Raw genomic sequence first — 19,486 nt, forward strand, 5'->3', positions numbered from 1 at the left:
TCAGGTGGGGTCTGTGGGTTATGTGTCTATGACGGGGCCTAGCTTTGGGGGAGCAGCTTCTCTCCGGTCCCGTACGGTGGGTTGTGTGTCTATGACGAGGCCTAGTGTCGGGAAGCAGCTTCTCTCCGGTCCCGTACGGTGGGGTCTGTGGCTTATGTGTCTGTGACGGGGCCTAGTGTCGGGGGAGCAGCTTCTCTCCGATCTCGTACGGTGGGGTCGGTGGGATATGGGGCTGAGACAGAGGATGAATCACAGAGAACACGATTTATTTATACATTTTATACAGAGGTCCACTCCAGGCGATCATCTCTTCTTATATAGACACGGTTTCAGCTGGAGCCCTGAATGTCTGGAGGTGTCTCGGGCAGGACCGACCTTACTGAACTCAAACGTGAAGAAATAATGATTGTCTGTATTCTGGGGGGGATGAGAGGACATCTAGTTAGTACACAAACAACAGGACTGATAAATTACTAGTGACCTATAGAAATACTACTAGTATGACTAATAAGCAGAGAATACATACATAAGATGTTCATATTACCTTACTGACACTCTTGAAGCCCAACTGCGACATTGCACTAAGAAATGGTCGGATATCATCAAATCGGCTGCTCACTTCTGCCACCAGTAACGTTCCCCTGAGAGAGAGAAGAGAGTGTCAGACTATATAACTCTGTCTGTGGGTCAGACATGCAGCCCTGTCCTAACTGACACATCACTCATCTCCTGATATACTCTGTGCTGCTGGGGACCCTGCTCCTCCCACTATATAACTCTCAGTCTGTGGCATCCTGCTGCCTCCATTCCCCTCCTCACATCATGTCACTGCCCCTGTCACATGCAGCCCTGTCCTCACTGACACATCACTCATCTCCTGATATACTCTGTGCTGCTGGGGACCCTGCTCCTTCCACTATATAACTCTCAGTCTGTGGTTTAAGGTTGCATGCCGACAGTCAAACACAACATAACATAATGAAAACGCTTAAGGTCAGGTATAAGGAAATGTGCATGTAACAATAAGGAAGATGAGTTTGGCTTGGTGTGTAATTGAGGATCAGCCCCAGGTGACACTGGGTGATGTCGCCAGCTCCTCCCACAATGAGTCACTTACCCCAGCTTCAGCACACGATTTGCCTCCTGTAGAAAGTCAGCCAGATTCTTCCCCATCAGCGAGAGACAGAACACAGCAATATCGATGGTCCCATCCGAGAGCGGAACCTGGCACATAAAGTCTTATCACACTTCTTCTGTACAACACCCGTCATTATGTTATACCAACAGATCAGAAAACATTACTCAGGCACCGATGGAGCTTGCAATCTAATCACACACCAACAGAGGCTCTTTGTACCCTATCAAAAAACCAACACTGACTAACAACATACAATGCGCTCACTGGTAGGACTGGAAGCCATGTGACATGTTCTACAACATTCATATTATCTGAGCGTAATGCTGAATCATGCCACTAGGGAGCGAGCATTCAGGTTATTTGGCGGAATAATTAGGAGAATGTTTACTTTACAATCATGGTTGTTATTGTACGGTTATGGTTGAAGTATAGTTTATGGGAAAGGCTAATATAAGGATTATGGTTGAGGTAAGGATTTTGGGAGAGGCTAAGGTAAGGGTAATGGATGAGGTAGAGATTACGGGAAGGGGTAAGGAAAGGGTTATGGCTGAGGTATTGGTTATGGGAAAGGTTAAGGTAAGGGTTATGGATAAGGTACAGATTTTGGAAAAGGGTAAGGTAAGGGTTATGGATTAGATAGAGATTATGGGAAAGGGAAAGGTAAGGGTTATGGTTGAGGTAGAGGTTATGGGAAAGGCTAAAGTAAGGGTTATGGATGAGGTAGAGTTTATGAGAAAGGGTGAGGTAGAGTTTATGAGAAAGGGTAAGGTAAGGGTTATGGATGAGGTAGAGATTATGAGAAAGGGTAAATTAAGGATTATGGATGAGGTAGAGATTATAGGAAAGGTTAAGGTAAGGGTTATGGTTGAGGTAGAGATTATGAGAAAGGGTAAATTAAGGGTTATGGATGAGGTAGATTATGAGAAAGGGTAAGGTAAGGGTTATGGTTGAGGTTATTGGAAAGGCTAAGGTAAGGGTTATAGATGAGGTAGAGTTTATGAGAAAAGGTAAGGGTTATGGATCAGGTAGAGTTTATGAGAAAGGGTAAGGTAAGGGTTATGGATGAGGTAGAGATTATGAGAAAGGGTAAATTAAGGGTTATGGATGAGGTAGATTATGAGAAAGGGTAAGGTAAGGGTTATGGTTGAGGTTATTGGAAAGGCTAAGGTAAGGGTTATGGTTGAGGTAGAGGTTATGGGAAAGGCTAAAGTAAGGGTTATGGATGAGGTAGAGTTTATGAGAAAGGGTGAGGTAGAGTTTATGAGAAAGGGTAAGGGTTATGGATCAGGTAGAGTTTATGAGAAAGGGTAAGGTAAGGGTTATGGATGAGGTAGAGATTATGAGAAAGGGTAAATTAAGGATTATGGATGAGGTAGAGATTATAGGAAAGGTTAAGGTAAGGGTTATGGTTGAGGTAGAGATTATGAGAAAGGGTAAATTAAGGGTTATGGATGAGGTAGATTATGAGAAAGGGTAAGGTAAGGGTTATGGTTGAGGTTATTGGAAAGGCTAAGGTAAGGGTTATAGATGAGGTAGAGTTTATGAGAAAAGGTAAGGGTTATGGATCAGGTAGAGTTTATGAGAAAGGGTAAGGTAAGGGTTATGGATGAGGTAGAGATTATGAGAAAGGGTAAATTAAGGGTTATGGATGAGGTAGATTATGAGAAAGGGTAAGGTAAGGGTTATGGTTATGGTTGAGGTTATTGGAAAGGCTAAGGTAAGGGTTATAGATGAGGTAGAGTTTATGAGAAAAGGTAAGGGTTATGGATCAGGTAGAGTTTATGAGAAAGGGTAAGGTAAGGGTTATGGATGAGGTAGAGATTATGAGAAAGGGTAAATTAAGGGTTATGGATGAGGTAGAGATTATGGTAAAGGGTAAAGTAATGATTATGGATGAGGTAGAGATTATGGGAAAGGTTAACCCCCAGCAAGGGGTAACAGAAATCTGGTGATCCCGAGTGATACGGGGTGATCTACGAATGAAGACATACCTGGGCTATGTCACACACTGTGACGTGATCATTCAGCGCCACCAGGTCATATGAATGAACCTTATTCCGCACACTGCGAGCCAGAAGAGCGTCTCCACAGCCAAAGTCTGCCACCACCAGAGAGGAGGGCCTAGGAGACAACGTCACATCCTCACTCATAATATTACATAAGTTAACAAAAGAACAGTTCCTTAAATGGAGATAATAAAATGTTCCTGCAAACAGCATCACATGTGGACTGACCTGTTCTTGACGTACTTGATGATCTCCGTGATTGGGTTGACTGGCCAGCGCTGGACCTGCTGTGAGAAGCCTGTGTGATAAATGCTGAAGGCCTCGGGGTCATCCTGGAACAGGCTGAGTGCGTCCTGACTGTCAGACGTGTATAGCTGTTGGTTAATGTAACGAAAGCGCGCAGAACTCAGTCTCTGCTCCATGCGAGAACGCAGGGAGTCAGGTCCCTGTTTTCCCGTCTCACCATTATCTGGCTCCTCCGAATCCCTGACATTGTCCTTCGGATTTCCACCACAATCTTCTCGTTGCATTATTTTCTTCAGCTTCTTCAATCTTGCTTTTTCTAGAGGCGTCACCTGGCGAGGAGCGGAGTCGTCTGCATTCCGCTGCACCCCTTCCGATGGTCTCTTCCCACCATTTACCTGGAGCGGTTTCTTCTGAACTCCCACTTTTATCCTGGAACCCCTGTTTCTGGGAAGTGATAAAACATCTTCTGACTGATCTGCCCCAACCCCTAACCCTTCAGGCTGCCCCTCGTCCTGATCCCCAGATGCCAGGGTATGGCCTCGCCCCGTCTTCCCATCCTCGGCACTGTCCTCCGATCTGCCCCCCGATTCTGGGATTATCTTAAACTTGTTCCGAATTTTCCTCTTGTTCTTCAGCTTGTTTCTCCATTGCTGGCGGCTGAGTCGCTTTCCTGAGTCAGGGGGCGGAGACTGGGCGCAGAGGGTCTCAGGGGGCGGAGCCTTTGTTGTATTGTGTACTATGGAAGAGAGAGATAAAAACTCATTATGGATGATTCTACTTTGTATAACCCTCAATGGCGCATCCCTGAGTATTAATAATCTTATTTAGACTAATTCCCCATACAGACATACACTGGACACACACTATAAGATTATCTATCCAATCTGGTAATGTATGGCAGCTAATGACAAATGACCATTTGCTCCGAAAATCTGGAAAATGAAAAAAAAGAAAAAAAAAGAAAAAAAAAAGGTTGTGCCTATAAATTCGTTTAACCGAACAGATTAAATTCAATTTGTCTGATTGACCATATAACAGTGCTTGGGAGCAAATAGTCGATTGTCAAACTCCCAGACATTACCAGATTTACGTTCCAACCAGAAAGATTTAAGGGCCCTACACACAGCGCGATGTGCCGCCGAGGTTCCTGGCGGCCGATACGGTTTCTTCACTCCCCACGTCACCCGGCCCCAGAGCCCTGCATGCTAATATGGACTAGATTCTCCATATTGGCTTGCAGGCATAAACGAGCCAGCACCAACGATGAACGACCGCATGGCCGCGCATCATTCATCGCTGGTGCCTACACACTGAACGGTATGAACGGTATCTCATTCATTAATAAACGAGATTGTTCATATCTCTCAGTGTTATCGCTTAATGTGTAGGGCCGATAAAACAGATAATCTTATAGTGTGAGTACAGCTAGACTCCTGAGTAATAATACTGCTAATCCAATGTACAGACATACTTCTGGGTAATCATAGTGGTAATCCCTCATACTCTACATACAGACATACTCCAGAGTAATAATACTAGCTCATACAGACATACTCCTGAGTAATAACAGTAATTATCCCCATACATTCCTACTCCCGAGTAATAATACTAGCTCATACAGACATACTCCTGCGTAATAACAGTAATTATCCCCATACTTTCCTACTCAGTAATAATACTAGCTCATACAGACATACTCCTGCAAAATAACCGTAATTATCCCCATACATTCCTACTCCTCAGTAATAATACTAGCTCATACAGACATACTCCTGCGTAATAACAGTAATTATCCCCATACATTCCTACTCCCGAGTAATAATACTAGCTCATACAGACATACTCCTGAGTAATAACAGTAATTATCCCCATACATTCCTACTCCTGAGTAATAATACTAGCTCATACAGACATACTCCTGCAGAATAACAGTAATTATCCCCATACATTCCTACTCCTGAGTAATAATACTAGCTCATACAGACATACTCCTGAGTAATAACAGTAATTATCCCCATACATTCCTACTCAGTAATAATACTAGCTCATATAGACATACTCCTGAGTAATAACAGTAATTATCCCCATACATTCATACTCAGTAATAATACTAGCTCATACAGACATACTCCTGCAAAATAACAGTAATTATCCCCATACATTCCTACTCCTGAGTAATAACAGTAATTATCCCCATACATTCCTACTCAGTAATAATACTAGCTCATATAGACATACTCCTGAGTAATAACAGTAATTATCCCCATACATTCCTACTCCTGAGTAATAATACTAGCTCATACAGACATACTCCTGAGTAATAACAGTAATTATCCCCATACATTCCTACTCAGTAATAATACTAGCTCATATAGACATACTCCTGTGTAATAACAGTAATTATCCCCATACATTCCTACTCCTGAGTAATAATACTAGCTCATACAGACATACTCCTGCAAAATAACAGTAATTATCCCCATACATTCCTACTCCTGAGTAATAACAGTAATTATCCCCATACATTCCTACTCAGTAATAATACTAGCTCATATAGACATACTCCTGAGTAATAACAGTAATTATCCCCATACATTCATACTCAGTAATAATACTAGCTCATACAGACATACTCATGCGTAATAACAGTAATTATCCCCATACATTCCTACTCCTGAGTAATAATACTAGCTCATACAGACATACTCCTGAGTAATAACAGTAATTATCCCCATACATTCCTACTCATGAGTAATAATACTAGCTCATACAGACATACTCCTGAGTAATAACAGTAATTATCCCCATACATTCCTACTCCTGAGTAATACTAGCTCATACAGACATACTCATGCGTAATAACAGTAATTATCCCCATACATTCCTACTCCTGAGTAATAATACTAGCTCATACAGACATACTCCTGAGTAATAACAGTAATTATCCCCATACATTCATACTCAGTAATACTAGCTCATACAGACATACTCATGCGTAATAACAGTAATTATCCCCATACATTCCTACTCCTGAGTAATAATACTAGCTCATACAGACATACTCCTGAGTAATAACAGTAATTATCCCCATACATTCCTACTCATGAGTAATAATACTAGCTCATACAGACATACTCCTGAGTAATAACAGTAATTATCCCCATACATTCCTACTCCTGAGTAATACTAGCTCATACAGACACTCATGCGTAATAACAGTAATTATCCCCATACATTCCTACTCCTGAGTAATAATACTAGCTCATACAGACATACTCCTGAGTAATAACAGTAATTATCCCCATACATTCCTACTCATGAGTAATAATACTAGCTCATACAGACATACTCCTGAGTAATAACAGTAATTATCCCCATACATTCCTACTCCTGAGTAATACTAGCTCATACAGACATACTCATGCGTAATAACAGTAATTATCCCCATACATTCCTACTCCTGAGTAATAATACTAGCTCATACAGACATACTCCTGAGTAATAACAGTAATTATCCCCATACATTCCTACTCATGAGTAATAATACTAGCTCATACAGACATACTCCTGAGTAATAACAGTAATTATCCCCATACATTCCTACTCCTGAGTAATACTAGCTCATACAGACATACTCATGCGTAATAACAGTAATTATCCCCATACATTCCTACTCCTGAGTAATAATACTAGCTCATACAGACATACTCCTGAGTAATAACAGTAATTATCCCCATACATTCATACTCAGTAATACTAGCTCATACAGACATACTCATGCGTAATAACAGTAATTATCCCCATACATTCCTACTCCTGAGTAATAATACTAGCTCATACAGACATACTCCTGAGTAATAACAGTAATTATCCCCATACATTCCTACTCATGAGTAATAATACTAGCTCATACAGACATACTCCTGAGTAATAACAGTAATTATCCCCATACATTCCTACTCCTGAGTAATACTAGCTCATACAGACATACTCATGCGTAATAACAGTAATTATCCCCATACATTCCTACTCCTGAGTAATAATACTAGCTCATACAGACATACTCCTGAGTAATAACAGTAATTATCCCCATACATTCATACTCAGTAATAATACTAGCTCATACAGACATACTCATGCGTAATAACAGTAATTATCCCCATACATTCCTACTCCTGAGTAATAATACTAGCTCATACAGACATACTCCTGCAAAATAACAGTAATTATCCCCATACATTCCTACTCCTGAGTAATAACAGTAATTATCCCCATACATTCCTACTCAGTAATAATACTAGCTCATATAGACATACTCCTGAGTAATAACAGTAATTATCCCCATACATTCCTACTCCTGAGTAATAATACTAGCTCATACAGACATACTCCTGAGTAATAACAGTAATTATCCCCATACATTCATACTCAGTAATAATACTAGCTCATACAGACATACTCCTGCAAAATAACAGTAATTATCCCCATACATTCCTACTCCTGAGTAATAATACTAGCTCATACAGACATACCCCTGAGTAATAACAGTAATTATCCCCATACATTCCTACTCCTGAGTAATAATACTAGCTCATACAGACATACTCCTGAGTAATAACAGTAATTATCCCCATACATTCATACTCAGTAATAATACTAGCTCATACAGACATACTCCTGCAAAATAACAGTAATTATCCCCATACATTCCTACTCCCGAGTAATAATACTAGCTCATACAGACATACTCCTGAGTAATAACAGTAATTATCCCCATACATTCCTACTCCTGAGTAATAATACTAGCTCATACAGACATACTCCTGAGTAATAACAGTAATTATCCCCATACATTCATACTCAGTAATAATACTAGCTCATACAGACCTACTCATGCGTAATAACAGTAATTATCCCCATACATTCCTACTCCTGAGTAATAATACTAGCTCATACAGACATACTCCTGAGTAATAACAGTAATTATCCCCATACATTCCTACTCCTGAGTAATAATACTAGCTCATACAGACAAACTCCTGAGTAATAACCCTCCATAAATAAAGCTAGCACGCAGACATAACACCGCACTACAGGGGTAACACAGTACGGGACTACGAGGCGGCCGGACCTGGGGCTGTTTTCCTCTGTTTCTCAGGGGGATTCAGATGCAGCGGAGGCTGGAGATCGGGGTCAGAGGCGCTCGGAGTCTTCAGTGTCTGCAGAACCTCTAGAAGTTGGCGATTCCTCTTCAACCTTTTCTTCCTACTGTTCGCCCCCTGGAGAATGAGATTGAGGTCTAGATAACGTTCTATAATACAGATGTCATGTAATAATCAGTGACATCAGAACCTTTCCATTATAAAGTTATATCACACATGAACGCTGCAGTACACAGTACAGGAATATCCTTATCTGCATTATTTTACTGACAAGTGAGCGTCATGGAGGAAAAGTAGTGTGTGAGGTAACAGGGTGAAGGATCAAGATGAGGGAGATGGAAGGGGGGTAGAGATGAGAGGTGGGGAACAGATGAAAGACATAGGGAGATAAGGTGAGAGATACAGATGTGATGGGGAACAGATGAAAGACAGAGGGAGATACTGTGAGAGAGATAAAGATGTGATGGGGGAACAGATGAAAGACAGATAGAGGGAGATACTGTGAGAGAGATAAAGATGTGATGGGGAACAGATGAAAGACAGATAGAGGGAGATAAGGTGAGAGAGATACAGATGGGGGGGGGGTGTTTGTCACAGCACCGCGCTCCAGCCTGCATTCAGATACACCAACCAGACGCAGGTGGGTGGTCGTGACGTGGGTTTTAGTCAAGCTGCCACCACAGAGAGTTCTGGAATGGCGCTCTTGCAATCGCCAGGCACTTGCATCACACTTAAAACTCCAGAGTTATTACACATATGTAGCATGGGCCTCTCGACGCACGTCAATTCATAGAGCACATTGATAAATTTATAGGATAACTTGAGAAATTATCTCTAGGGTTAAGTTACAAAGAAAAAATGGCCAATAAACAAAACATACAGTTATGAAATGCACAGATTAACTTCAAGTAAATAAAAAGGAATAAAACGTCAGAACCCTACCTTATCTTACTCTGAGGTTTAGGACATCTTACACATCGTAGACATAGGGGGTCATTCAGATCCGATTGCTGCTGTGCATTTTCGCACAGCAGGCGATCAGGTACTAACTGCGCATGCGTATGCACAGCAATAAGCACATGTTGCGTCGGACAACAACAACGGGTATCGCCGGTCAGCGATGGTATGATGCGAAAATTCCATTCGCACGGGCGTACACAAGGTGACTGAAAGGAGGAAGCAGTTTGTGGGTGGCAACTGACTGTTTACTGGGAGTGTTCGGAAAACCACAGGCGTGCCCAAGCGTTTTCAGGGAGGGTCTGTGACGTCAGCTCCGGCAGCGATCAGCCCGTTCTCATCGCACTAGAGGAGTAAGTCCTGGGTTGCGCACAGACTGCACAAAGTGGATTATAGCAGCTCGGCGTGCACATAGGATCGCACAGTTACATGGCGAAATTACACTCGCCCTGGAGGCGACGACTATCTGAACGCAGGACAGCAAAATTAGCAGCCCAGCAACCAGATCTGAATAACCCCCATATTCCTGAAACCAGCAATTCATATCAAACAGACATTTCTGAAATATACATTTTGGGAACACTATAATAATTCATCTCATAGTCACGGTCGGGTTATTACTCAGGTCTGTGATCTCTGTTTACCCCGGGCACACAGAATGCATTCAATCATGACACGTGACGGAGGAATCGCCGTAACCCACGGTTACTGCCACAGTGGGGACAGAGATGAGATAGGGTGGGAGAGAGACAGATGTGGGGAGAAGAGAGATGAGAGGCAGCTAGAGGGAGCTACGGTGAAAGAGATACAGATGGAGCCACGCTAGTCGTGGCTCTGTCTGTGCCTGGGCGAGCGCGCCCGTGACGGAGATGCGCCCCTTCATTAGAATGGGAGAGCGTCTCCGTTGCGTGCCTGGACGGAGACGCTCTGAGTGGGAGCGCCTCTGTGCACTCACGACTTGACTAGGCGGACGGATCGCCCAGTCACGCCGGAAGTGCGCGCCTTTGATGGAGCCACCTCAGATGAGCACGACTAAATCTGTACAGATGGGGGCAGAACAGATGAGAGGTTGAGAAAGAGAGAGACCGATAGAGGGGCAAAGATGAGAAAGACGAAGGAGAGAGGGTGAGAGGGATACAGATGGACGGAGAACAGAGACGAGAGAGAGATAAAGATGGACAGAGAATGGAGATAAGGGGGATGGGACAGAAAGAGACAGATGGAGCAACAGAGATGAGAGAGACAAGGGAGAGAGGGTAAGAGAGATATAGATGGGCAAAGACCAGAGAGACAGGTGGGGGACAGAGATGAGGGAGAGAGGGTGAGAGAAATACAGATGGGCAGGAAGCAGATGAGAGAGACAAGGGAGAGAGGGCGAGATATACAGATGGGCACCAGAAATGAGAGAGACGGTAGAGAGATACAGGTGGGCGGAGACCAAAGAGGAGAGGGACAGGTGGGGGACAGAGATGAAGGAGGGATGGTGAGAGAGATACAGATGGGCGGAGACCAGAGATTAGGGAGACAGGTGAGGGACAGAGATGAAGGAGGGAGGGTGAGAGATACAGAGGGGCGGAGACCAGAGATTAGGGAGACAGGTGAGGGACAGAGATGAAGGAGGGATGGTGAGAGAGATACAGAGGGGCGGAGACCAGAGATGAGAGACAGGTGAGGGACAGAGATGAAGGAGGGAGGGTGAGAGAGATACAGAGGGGCAGAGACCAGAGATTAGGGAGACAGGTGAGGGACAGAGATGAAGGAGGGAGGGTGAGAGAGATACAGATGGGCGGAGACCAGAGATGAGAGAGACAGGTGAGGGACAGAGATGAAGGAGGGAGGGTGAGAGATACAGATGGGCGGAGACCAGAGATGAGAGAGACAGGTGAGGGACAGAGATGAAGGAGGGTGGGTGAGAGAGATACAGATGGGCGGAGTCCAGAGATTAGGGAGACAGGTGAGGGACAGAGATGAAGGAGGGAGGGTGAGAGAGATACAGATGGGCGGAGACCAGAGATTAGGGAGACAGGTGAGGGATAGAGATGAAGGAGGGTGGGTGAGAGATACAGAGGGGCGGAGTCCAGAGATTAGGGAGACAGGTGAGGGACAGAGATGAAGGAGGGAGGGTGAGAGAGATAAAGATGGGCGGAGACCAGAGATTAGGGAGACAGGTGAGGGACAGAGATGAAGGAGGGAGGGTGAGAGAGATACAGATGGGCGGAGACCAGAGATTAGGGAGACAGGTGAGGGACAGAGATGAAGGAGGGAGGGTGAGAGAGATACAGATGGGCGGAGACCAGAGATGAGAGAGACAGGTGGGGGACAGAGATGAAGGAGGGATGGTGAGAGAGATACAGATGGGCGGAGACCAGAGATTAGGGAGACAGGTGAGGGACAGAGATGAAGGAGGGAGGGTGAGAGATACAGAGGGGCGGAGACCAGAGATTAGGGAGACAGGTGAGGGACAGAGATGAAGGAGGGAGGGTGAGAGATACAGAGGGGCGGAGAACAGAGATTAGGGAGACAGGTGAGGGACAGAGATGAAGGAGGGATGGTGAGAGAGATACAGAGGGGCGGAGACCAGAGATGAGAGACAGGTGAGGGACAGAGATGAAGGAGGGAGGGTGAGAGAGATACAGAGGGGCAGAGACCAGAGATGAGAGAGACAGGTGAGGGCCAGAGATGAAGGAGGGAGGATGAGAGAGATACAGAGGGGCGGAGACCAGAAATGAGAGAGACAGGTGAGGGACAGAGATGAAGGAGGGAGGGTGAGAGATACAGATGGGCGGAGACCAGAGATGAGAGAGACAGGTGGGGGACAGAGATGAAGGAGGGAGGGTGAGAGAGATAAAGAGGGGCAGAGACCAGAGATTAGGGAGACAGGTGAGGGACAGAGTTGAAGGAAGGAGGGTGAGAGAGACACAGATAGGCGGAGACCAGAGATTAGGGAGACAGGTGAGGGACAGAGATGAAGGAGGGAGGGTGAGAGAGATACAGATGGGCGGAGACCAGAGATTAGGGAGACAGGTGAGGGACAGAGTTGAAGGAGGGAGGGTGAGAGAGATACAGATGGGCGGAGACCAGAGATTAGGGAGACAGGTGAGGGACAGAGATGAAGGAGGGAGGGTGAGAGAGATACAGATGGGCGGAGACCAGAGATTAGGGAGACAGGTGAGGGACAGAGTTGAAGGAGGGAGGGTGAGAGAGATACAGATGGGCGGAGACCAGAGATTAGGGAGACAGGTGAGGGACAGAGATGAAGGAGGGAGGGTGAGAGAGATACAGATGTGCAGAGACCAGAGACAGGTGAGGGACAGAGTTGAAGGAAGGAGGGTGAGAGAGATACAGAGGGGCAGAGACCAGAGATGAGAGACAGGTGAGGGACAGAGATGAAGGAGGGAGGGTGAGAGAGATACAGAGGGGCGGAGACCAGAGATTAGGGAGACAGGTGAGGGACAGAGATGAAGGAGGTTGGGTGAGAGAGATACAGAGGGGCGGAGACCAGAGATTAGGGAGACAGGTGAGGGACAGAGATGAAGGAGGGAGGGTGAGAGAGATACAGATGGGCAGAGACCAGAGATGAGAGACAGGTGAGGGACAGAGTTGAAGGAAGGAGGGTGAGAGAGATACAGAGGGGCAGAGACCAGAGATGAGAGACAGGTGAGGGACAGAGTTGAAGGAAGGAGGGTGAGAGAGATACAGAGGGGCAGAGACCAGAGATGAGAGACAGGTGAGGGACAGAGATGAAGGAGGGAGGGTGAGAGAGATACAGAGGGGCGGAGACCAGAGATTAGGGAGACAGGTGAGGGACAGAGATGAAGGAGGGAGGGTGAGAGAGATACAGATGGGCGGAGACCAGAGATTAGGGAGACAGGTGAGGGACAGAAATTAAGGAGGGAGGGTGAGAGAGATACAGATGGGCGGAGACCAGAGATTAGGGAGACAGGTGAGGGACAGAGATGAAGAAGGGAGGGTGAGAGAGATACAGATGGGCGGAGACCAGAGATTAGGGAGACAGGTGAGGGACAGAGATGAAGGAGGGAGGGTGAGAGAGATACAGATGGGCGGAGACCAGAGATTAGGGAGACAGGTGAGGGACAGAGATGAAGGAGGGAGGGTGAGAGAGATACAGATGGGCGGAGACCAGAGATGAGAGAGACAGAGATGAAGGAGGGAGGGTGAGAGAGATACAGATGGGCAGAGACCAGAGATTAGGGAGACAGGTGAGGGACAGAGATGAAGGAGGGAGGGTGAGAGAGATACAGATGGGCGGAGACCAGAGATTAGGGAGACAGGTGAGGGACAGAGATGAAGGAGGGAGGGTGAGAGAGATACAGATGGGCGGAGACCAAAGATGAGAGAGACAGGTGGGGGACAGAGATGAAGGAGGGAGGGTGAGAGAGATACAGATGGGCGGAGACCAGAGATGAGAGAGACAGGTGGGGGACAGAGATGAAGGAGGGTGAGAGAGATACAGATGGGCGGAGACCAGAGATTAGGGAGACAGGTGAGGGACAGAGATGAAGGAGGGAGGGTGAGAGAGATACAGATGGGTGGAGACCAGAGATTAGGGAGACAGGTGAGGGACAGAGGTGAAGGAGGGAGGGTGAGAGAGATACAGAGGGGCAGAGACCAGAGATGAGAGAGACAGGTGAGGGACAGAGATGAAGGAGGGAGGGTGAGAGAGATACAGAGGGGCGGAGACCAGAGATGAGAGAGACAGGTGAGGGACAGAGATGAAGGAGGGATGGTGAGAGAGATACAGATGGGCGGAGACCAGAGATGAGAGAGACAGGTGGGGGACAGAGATTAAGGAGGGTGAGAGAGATACAGATGGGCGGAGACCAGAGATTAGGGAGACAGGTGAGGGATAGAGATGAAGGAGGGAGGGTGGGAGAGATACAGAGGGGCAGAGACCAGAGATGAGAGAGACAGGTGAGGGACAGAGATGAGGGAGGGTGAGAGAGATACAGATGGGCGGAGACCAGAGATTAGGGAGACAGGTGAGGGACAGAGATGAAGGAGGGAGGGTGAGAGAGAGAGATACAGATGGGTGGAGACCAGAGATTAGGGAGACATGTGGGGGACAGAGATGAGAGAGTTAGCGAGCTGGTGTAACGGGGGTAGTACTGGGCTCTGACAATGCAGATCTTTGTTACGGAGATGTAACCGCAATGGCGGCGCTCTTACCTTCTCATGTGTGACACTGGCGGTGGATTTCCTCTTCTGTGCGCTCACCAGACTTTCCGTCAGCGATTGGGCCTCAATGTTATCATTCCAGTCACATGTAGCAAACATGGCAGATGGACACGTGTGTAATATTCTACAATGGAGTAGCTGTAATAACAATAATATTACATATATCAATTATGGTACAGTAAGAACACAGCAAAGAGGTCACTTAAATGTAAGTAACCACAAACAGAACATAGATCTTATTATCTCCTATACAGCTCTTCCTCCTGTAGCCCCATAGCACGCGTCCTATCACTAATAGTTACACAGTGTCATTATACTGTTATCACACTAATATTGTGTATAAAAATGTCAGAATCACTTTGTGTCACTATTACACAATCACTGTAGCATTATAGAATTATTCTAGTCACTGTGTTTTGTTATAACTGTCACACGGTATCAGGAGAGACTAAAATATCTCACTATGTATAGTGTGGGGCAGAGAAGGGAAAGGGGGGACATGATAGAGACTTTCACATATATCAGGGGTATCACCACGGTACAGGGGGAGACATTCCTCACAGGGAGAGAAGTAATAGACCACGAGGACATGAGAGAGACTGTCACATATATCAGGGGTATCACCACGGTACAGGAGGAGACATTCCTCACAGGGAGAGAAGTAGTAGGACACGAGGACATGATAGAGACTGTCACATATATCAGGGGTATCACCACGGTACAGGAGGGAGACATTCCTCACAGGGAGAGAAGTAATAGGACACGAGGACATGAGAGAGACTGTCACATATATCAGGGGTATCACCACGGTACAGGGGGAGACATTCCTCACAGGGAGAGAAGTATTATACCACGAGGACATGAGAGAGACTGTCACATATATCAGGGGTATCACCACGGTACAGGAGGAGACATTCCTCACAGGGAGAGAAGTATTAGACCACGAGGACATGAGAGAGACTGTCACATATATCAGGGGTATCACCACGGTACAGGAGGAGACATTCCTCACAGGGAGAGAAGTATTAGACCACGAGGACATGAGAGAGACTGTCACATATATCAGGGGTATCACCACGGTACAGGGGGAGACATTCCTCACGGGGAGAGAAGTAATAGGACACGAGGACATGATAGAGACTGTCACATATATCAGGGGTATCACCACGGTACAGGGGGAGACATTCCTCACAGGGAGAAAAGTAGTAGGACACGAGGACATGAGAGAGACTGTCACATATATCAGGGGTATCACCACGGTACAGGGGGAGACATTCCTCACAGGGAGAGAAGTAATAGACCACGAAGACATGATAGAGACTGTCACATATATCAGGGGTATCACCACGGTACAGGGGGAGACATTCCTCACAGGGAGAGAAGTAATAGGACACGAGGACATGATAGAGACTGTCACATATATCAGGGGTATCACCACGGTACAGGAGGAGACATTCCTCACAGGGAGAGAAGTAGTAGGACACGAGGACATGATAGAGACTGTCACATATATCAGGGGTATCACCACGGTACAGGGGGGAGACATTCCTCACAGGGAGAGAAGTAATAGGACACGAGGACATGAGAGAGACTGTCACATATATTAGGGGTATCACCACGGTACAGGGGGAGACATTCCTCACAGGGAGAGAAGTAATAGACCACGAGGACATGAGAGAGACTGTCACATATATCAGGGGTATCACCACGGTGCAGGGAGGAGACATTCCTCACAGGGAGAGAAGTAATAGGACACGAGGACATGAGAGAGACTGTCACATATATCAGGGGTATCACCACGGTGCAGGGAGGAGACATTCCTCACAGGGAGAGAAGTAGTAGGACACGAGGACATGATAGAGACTGTCACATATATCAGGGGTATCACCACGGTACAGGAGGAGACATTCCTCACAGGGAGAGAAGTATTAGACCACGAGGACATGATAGAGACTGTCACATATATCAGGGGTATCACCACGATACAGGGGGAGACATTCCTCACAGGGAGAGAAGTAATAGACCACGAGGACATGAGAGAGACTGTCACATATATCAGGGGTATCACCACGGTACAGGGGGAGACATTCCTCACAGGGAGAGAAGTATTAGACCACGAGGACATGATAGAGACTGTCACATATATCAGGGGTATCACCACGGTACAGGGGGAGACATTCCTCACAGGGAGAGAAGTAATAGGACACGAGGACATGATAGAGACTGTCACATATATCAGGGGTATCACCACGGTACAGGAGGAGACATTCCTCACAGGGAGAGAAGTAGTAGGACACGAGGACATGATAGAGACTGTCACATATATCAGGGGTATCACCACGGTACAGGGGGGAGACATTCCTCACAGGGAGAGAAGTAATAGACCACGAGGACATGAGAGAGACTGTCACATATATCAGGGGTATCACCACGGTACAGGGGGAGACATTCCTCACAGGGAGAGAAGTATTAGACCACGAGGACATGATAGAGACTGTCACATATATCAGGGGTATCACCACGATACAGGGGGAGACATTCCTCACAGGGAGAGAAGTAATAGACCACGAGGACATGAGAGAGACTGTCACATATATCAGGGGTATCACCACGGTACAGGGGGAGACATTCCTCACAGGGAGAGAAGTAATAGGACACGAGGACATGAGAGAGACTGTCACATATATCAGGTGTATCACCACGGTACAGGGGGGAGACATTCCTCACAGGGAGAGAAGTAATAGGACACGAGGACATGATAGAGACTGTCACATATATCAGGGGTATCACCACGGTACAGGGGGAGACATTCCTCACAGGGAGAGAAGTAATAGACCACGAGGACATGATAGAGACTGTCACATATATCAGGGGTATCACCACGGTACAGGGGGAGACATTCCTCACAGGGAGAGAAGTAATAGGACACGAGGACATGATAGAGACTGTCACATATATCAGGGGTATCACCACGGTACAGGAGGAGACATTCCTCACAGGGAGAGAAGTAGTAGGACACGAGGACATGATAGAGACTGTCACATATATCAGGGGTATCACCACGGTACAGGGGGGAGACATTCCTCACAGGGAGAGAAGTAATAGACCACGAGGACATGAGAGAGACTGTCACATATATCAGGGGTATCACCACGGTACAGGGGGAGACATTCCTCACAGGGAGAGAAGTATTAGACCACGAGGACATGATAGAGACTGTCACATATATCAGGGGTATCACCACGATACAGGGGGAGACATTCCTCACAGGGAGAGAAGTAATAGACCACGAGGACATGAGAGAGACTGTCACATATATCAGGGGTATCACCACGGTACAGGGGGAGACATTCCTCACAGGGAGAGAAGTAATAGGACACGAGGACATGAGAGAGACTGTCACATATATCAGGTGTATCACCACGGTACAGGGGGGAGACATTCCTCACAGGGAGAGAAGTAATAGGACACGAGGACATGATAGAGACTGTCACATATATCAGGGGTATCACCACGGTACAGGGGGAGACATTCCTCACAGGGAGAGAAGTAATAGACCACGAGGACATGAGAGAGACTGTCACATATATCAGGGGTATCACCACGGTACAGGGGGAGACATTCCTCACAGGGAGAGAAGTAATAGACCACGAGGACATGATAGAGACTGTCACATATATCAGGGGTATCACCACGGTACAGGAGGGAGACATTACTCACAGGGAGAGAAGTATTAGACCACGAAGACATGATAGAGACTGTCACATATATCAGGGGTATCACCACGGTACAGGGGGGACATTCCTCACAGGGAGAGAAGTATTAGGACACGAGGACATGATAGAGACTGTCACATATATCAGGGGTATCACCACGGTACAGGGGGAGACATTCCTCACAGGGAGAGAAGTAATAGACCACGAGGACATGAGAGAGACTGTCACATATATCAGGGGTATCACCACGGTACAGGGGGAGACATTCCTCACAGGGAGAGAAGTAATAGACCACGAGGACATGAGAGAGACTGTCACATATATCAGGGGTATCACCACGGTACTGGGGGAGACATTCCTCACAGGGAGAGAAGTATTAGACCACGAGGACATGAGAGAGACTGTCACATATATCAGGGGTATCACCACGGTACAGGGGGAGACATTCCTCACAGGGAGAGAAGTATTAGACCACGAGGACATGAGAGAGACTGTCACATATACCAGGGGTATCACCACGGTACAGGAGGAGACATTCCTCACAGGGAGAGATGTATTAGAACATGAGGACATGCAATGACACTGGGGGAGGGGCAGTTCAGGGGAAATGTGAGAAATTACTTCACAGAAAGGGTAGTGGACAAGTGGAATAGCCTCCCATCAGAGGTGGTAGAGTCATAAGAGTAGCTTTACAAAGAACAAAGGAATCACACCCTTTGTATTATTAGTTAGAAAGCATCATTACAGTATAATGATAATAGGATTTTAATTACCATTTCTCGTAGTCCGTAGAGGATGCTGGGGTCCATATTAGTACCATGGGGTATAGACTGGTCCACCAGGAGCCATTGGCACTTTAAAAGTTTAACAGTGTGGGCTGACTCCTCCCTCTATGCCCCTCCTACCAGGCTCAGTCTAGAAACTGTGCTCGAGGAGATGACTTTGAGAGAAGGAAATACACAGATAGTGGCGAGATTCATACCAGCTCACATAATAAGGCAAATCCAGCCAACATGCCGGAAAACTCAGCAACAGCTAAAACAGTACTGAAACAGTATAGTACAC

General features: G+C 46.3%; 1 protein-coding gene across 1 annotated transcript in view; it reads right to left on the bottom strand.

Moving 5' to 3' along the window:
• Positions 1 to 249: 249 nt before the first annotated feature.
• RRP8 (ribosomal RNA processing 8) overlaps positions 250 to 19,486 on the bottom strand; it is a 35,463-nt gene continuing 16,226 nt past the window's right edge. Inside the window, exons 2-8 of the mRNA XM_063950782.1 lie at positions 14,697 to 14,843; positions 8,522 to 8,669; positions 3,373 to 4,126; positions 3,130 to 3,259; positions 1,118 to 1,224; positions 545 to 641; positions 250 to 417 (exon numbers count right to left, since the gene is read on the bottom strand). Of these exons, the coding sequence (XP_063806852.1) occupies positions 304 to 417; positions 545 to 641; positions 1,118 to 1,224; positions 3,130 to 3,259; positions 3,373 to 4,126; positions 8,522 to 8,669; positions 14,697 to 14,804 (1,458 nt within the window). The 5' untranslated portion in view covers positions 14,805 to 14,843 and the 3' untranslated portion in view covers positions 250 to 303. The remainder of the gene's footprint in view (positions 418 to 544; positions 642 to 1,117; positions 1,225 to 3,129; positions 3,260 to 3,372; positions 4,127 to 8,521; positions 8,670 to 14,696; positions 14,844 to 19,486) is intronic.

This window comes from Pseudophryne corroboree, chromosome 2 (assembly GCF_028390025.1).
Source record: "Pseudophryne corroboree isolate aPseCor3 chromosome 2, aPseCor3.hap2, whole genome shotgun sequence".
NCBI classification, from domain to species: Eukaryota; Metazoa; Chordata; class Amphibia; order Anura; family Myobatrachidae; genus Pseudophryne; species Pseudophryne corroboree.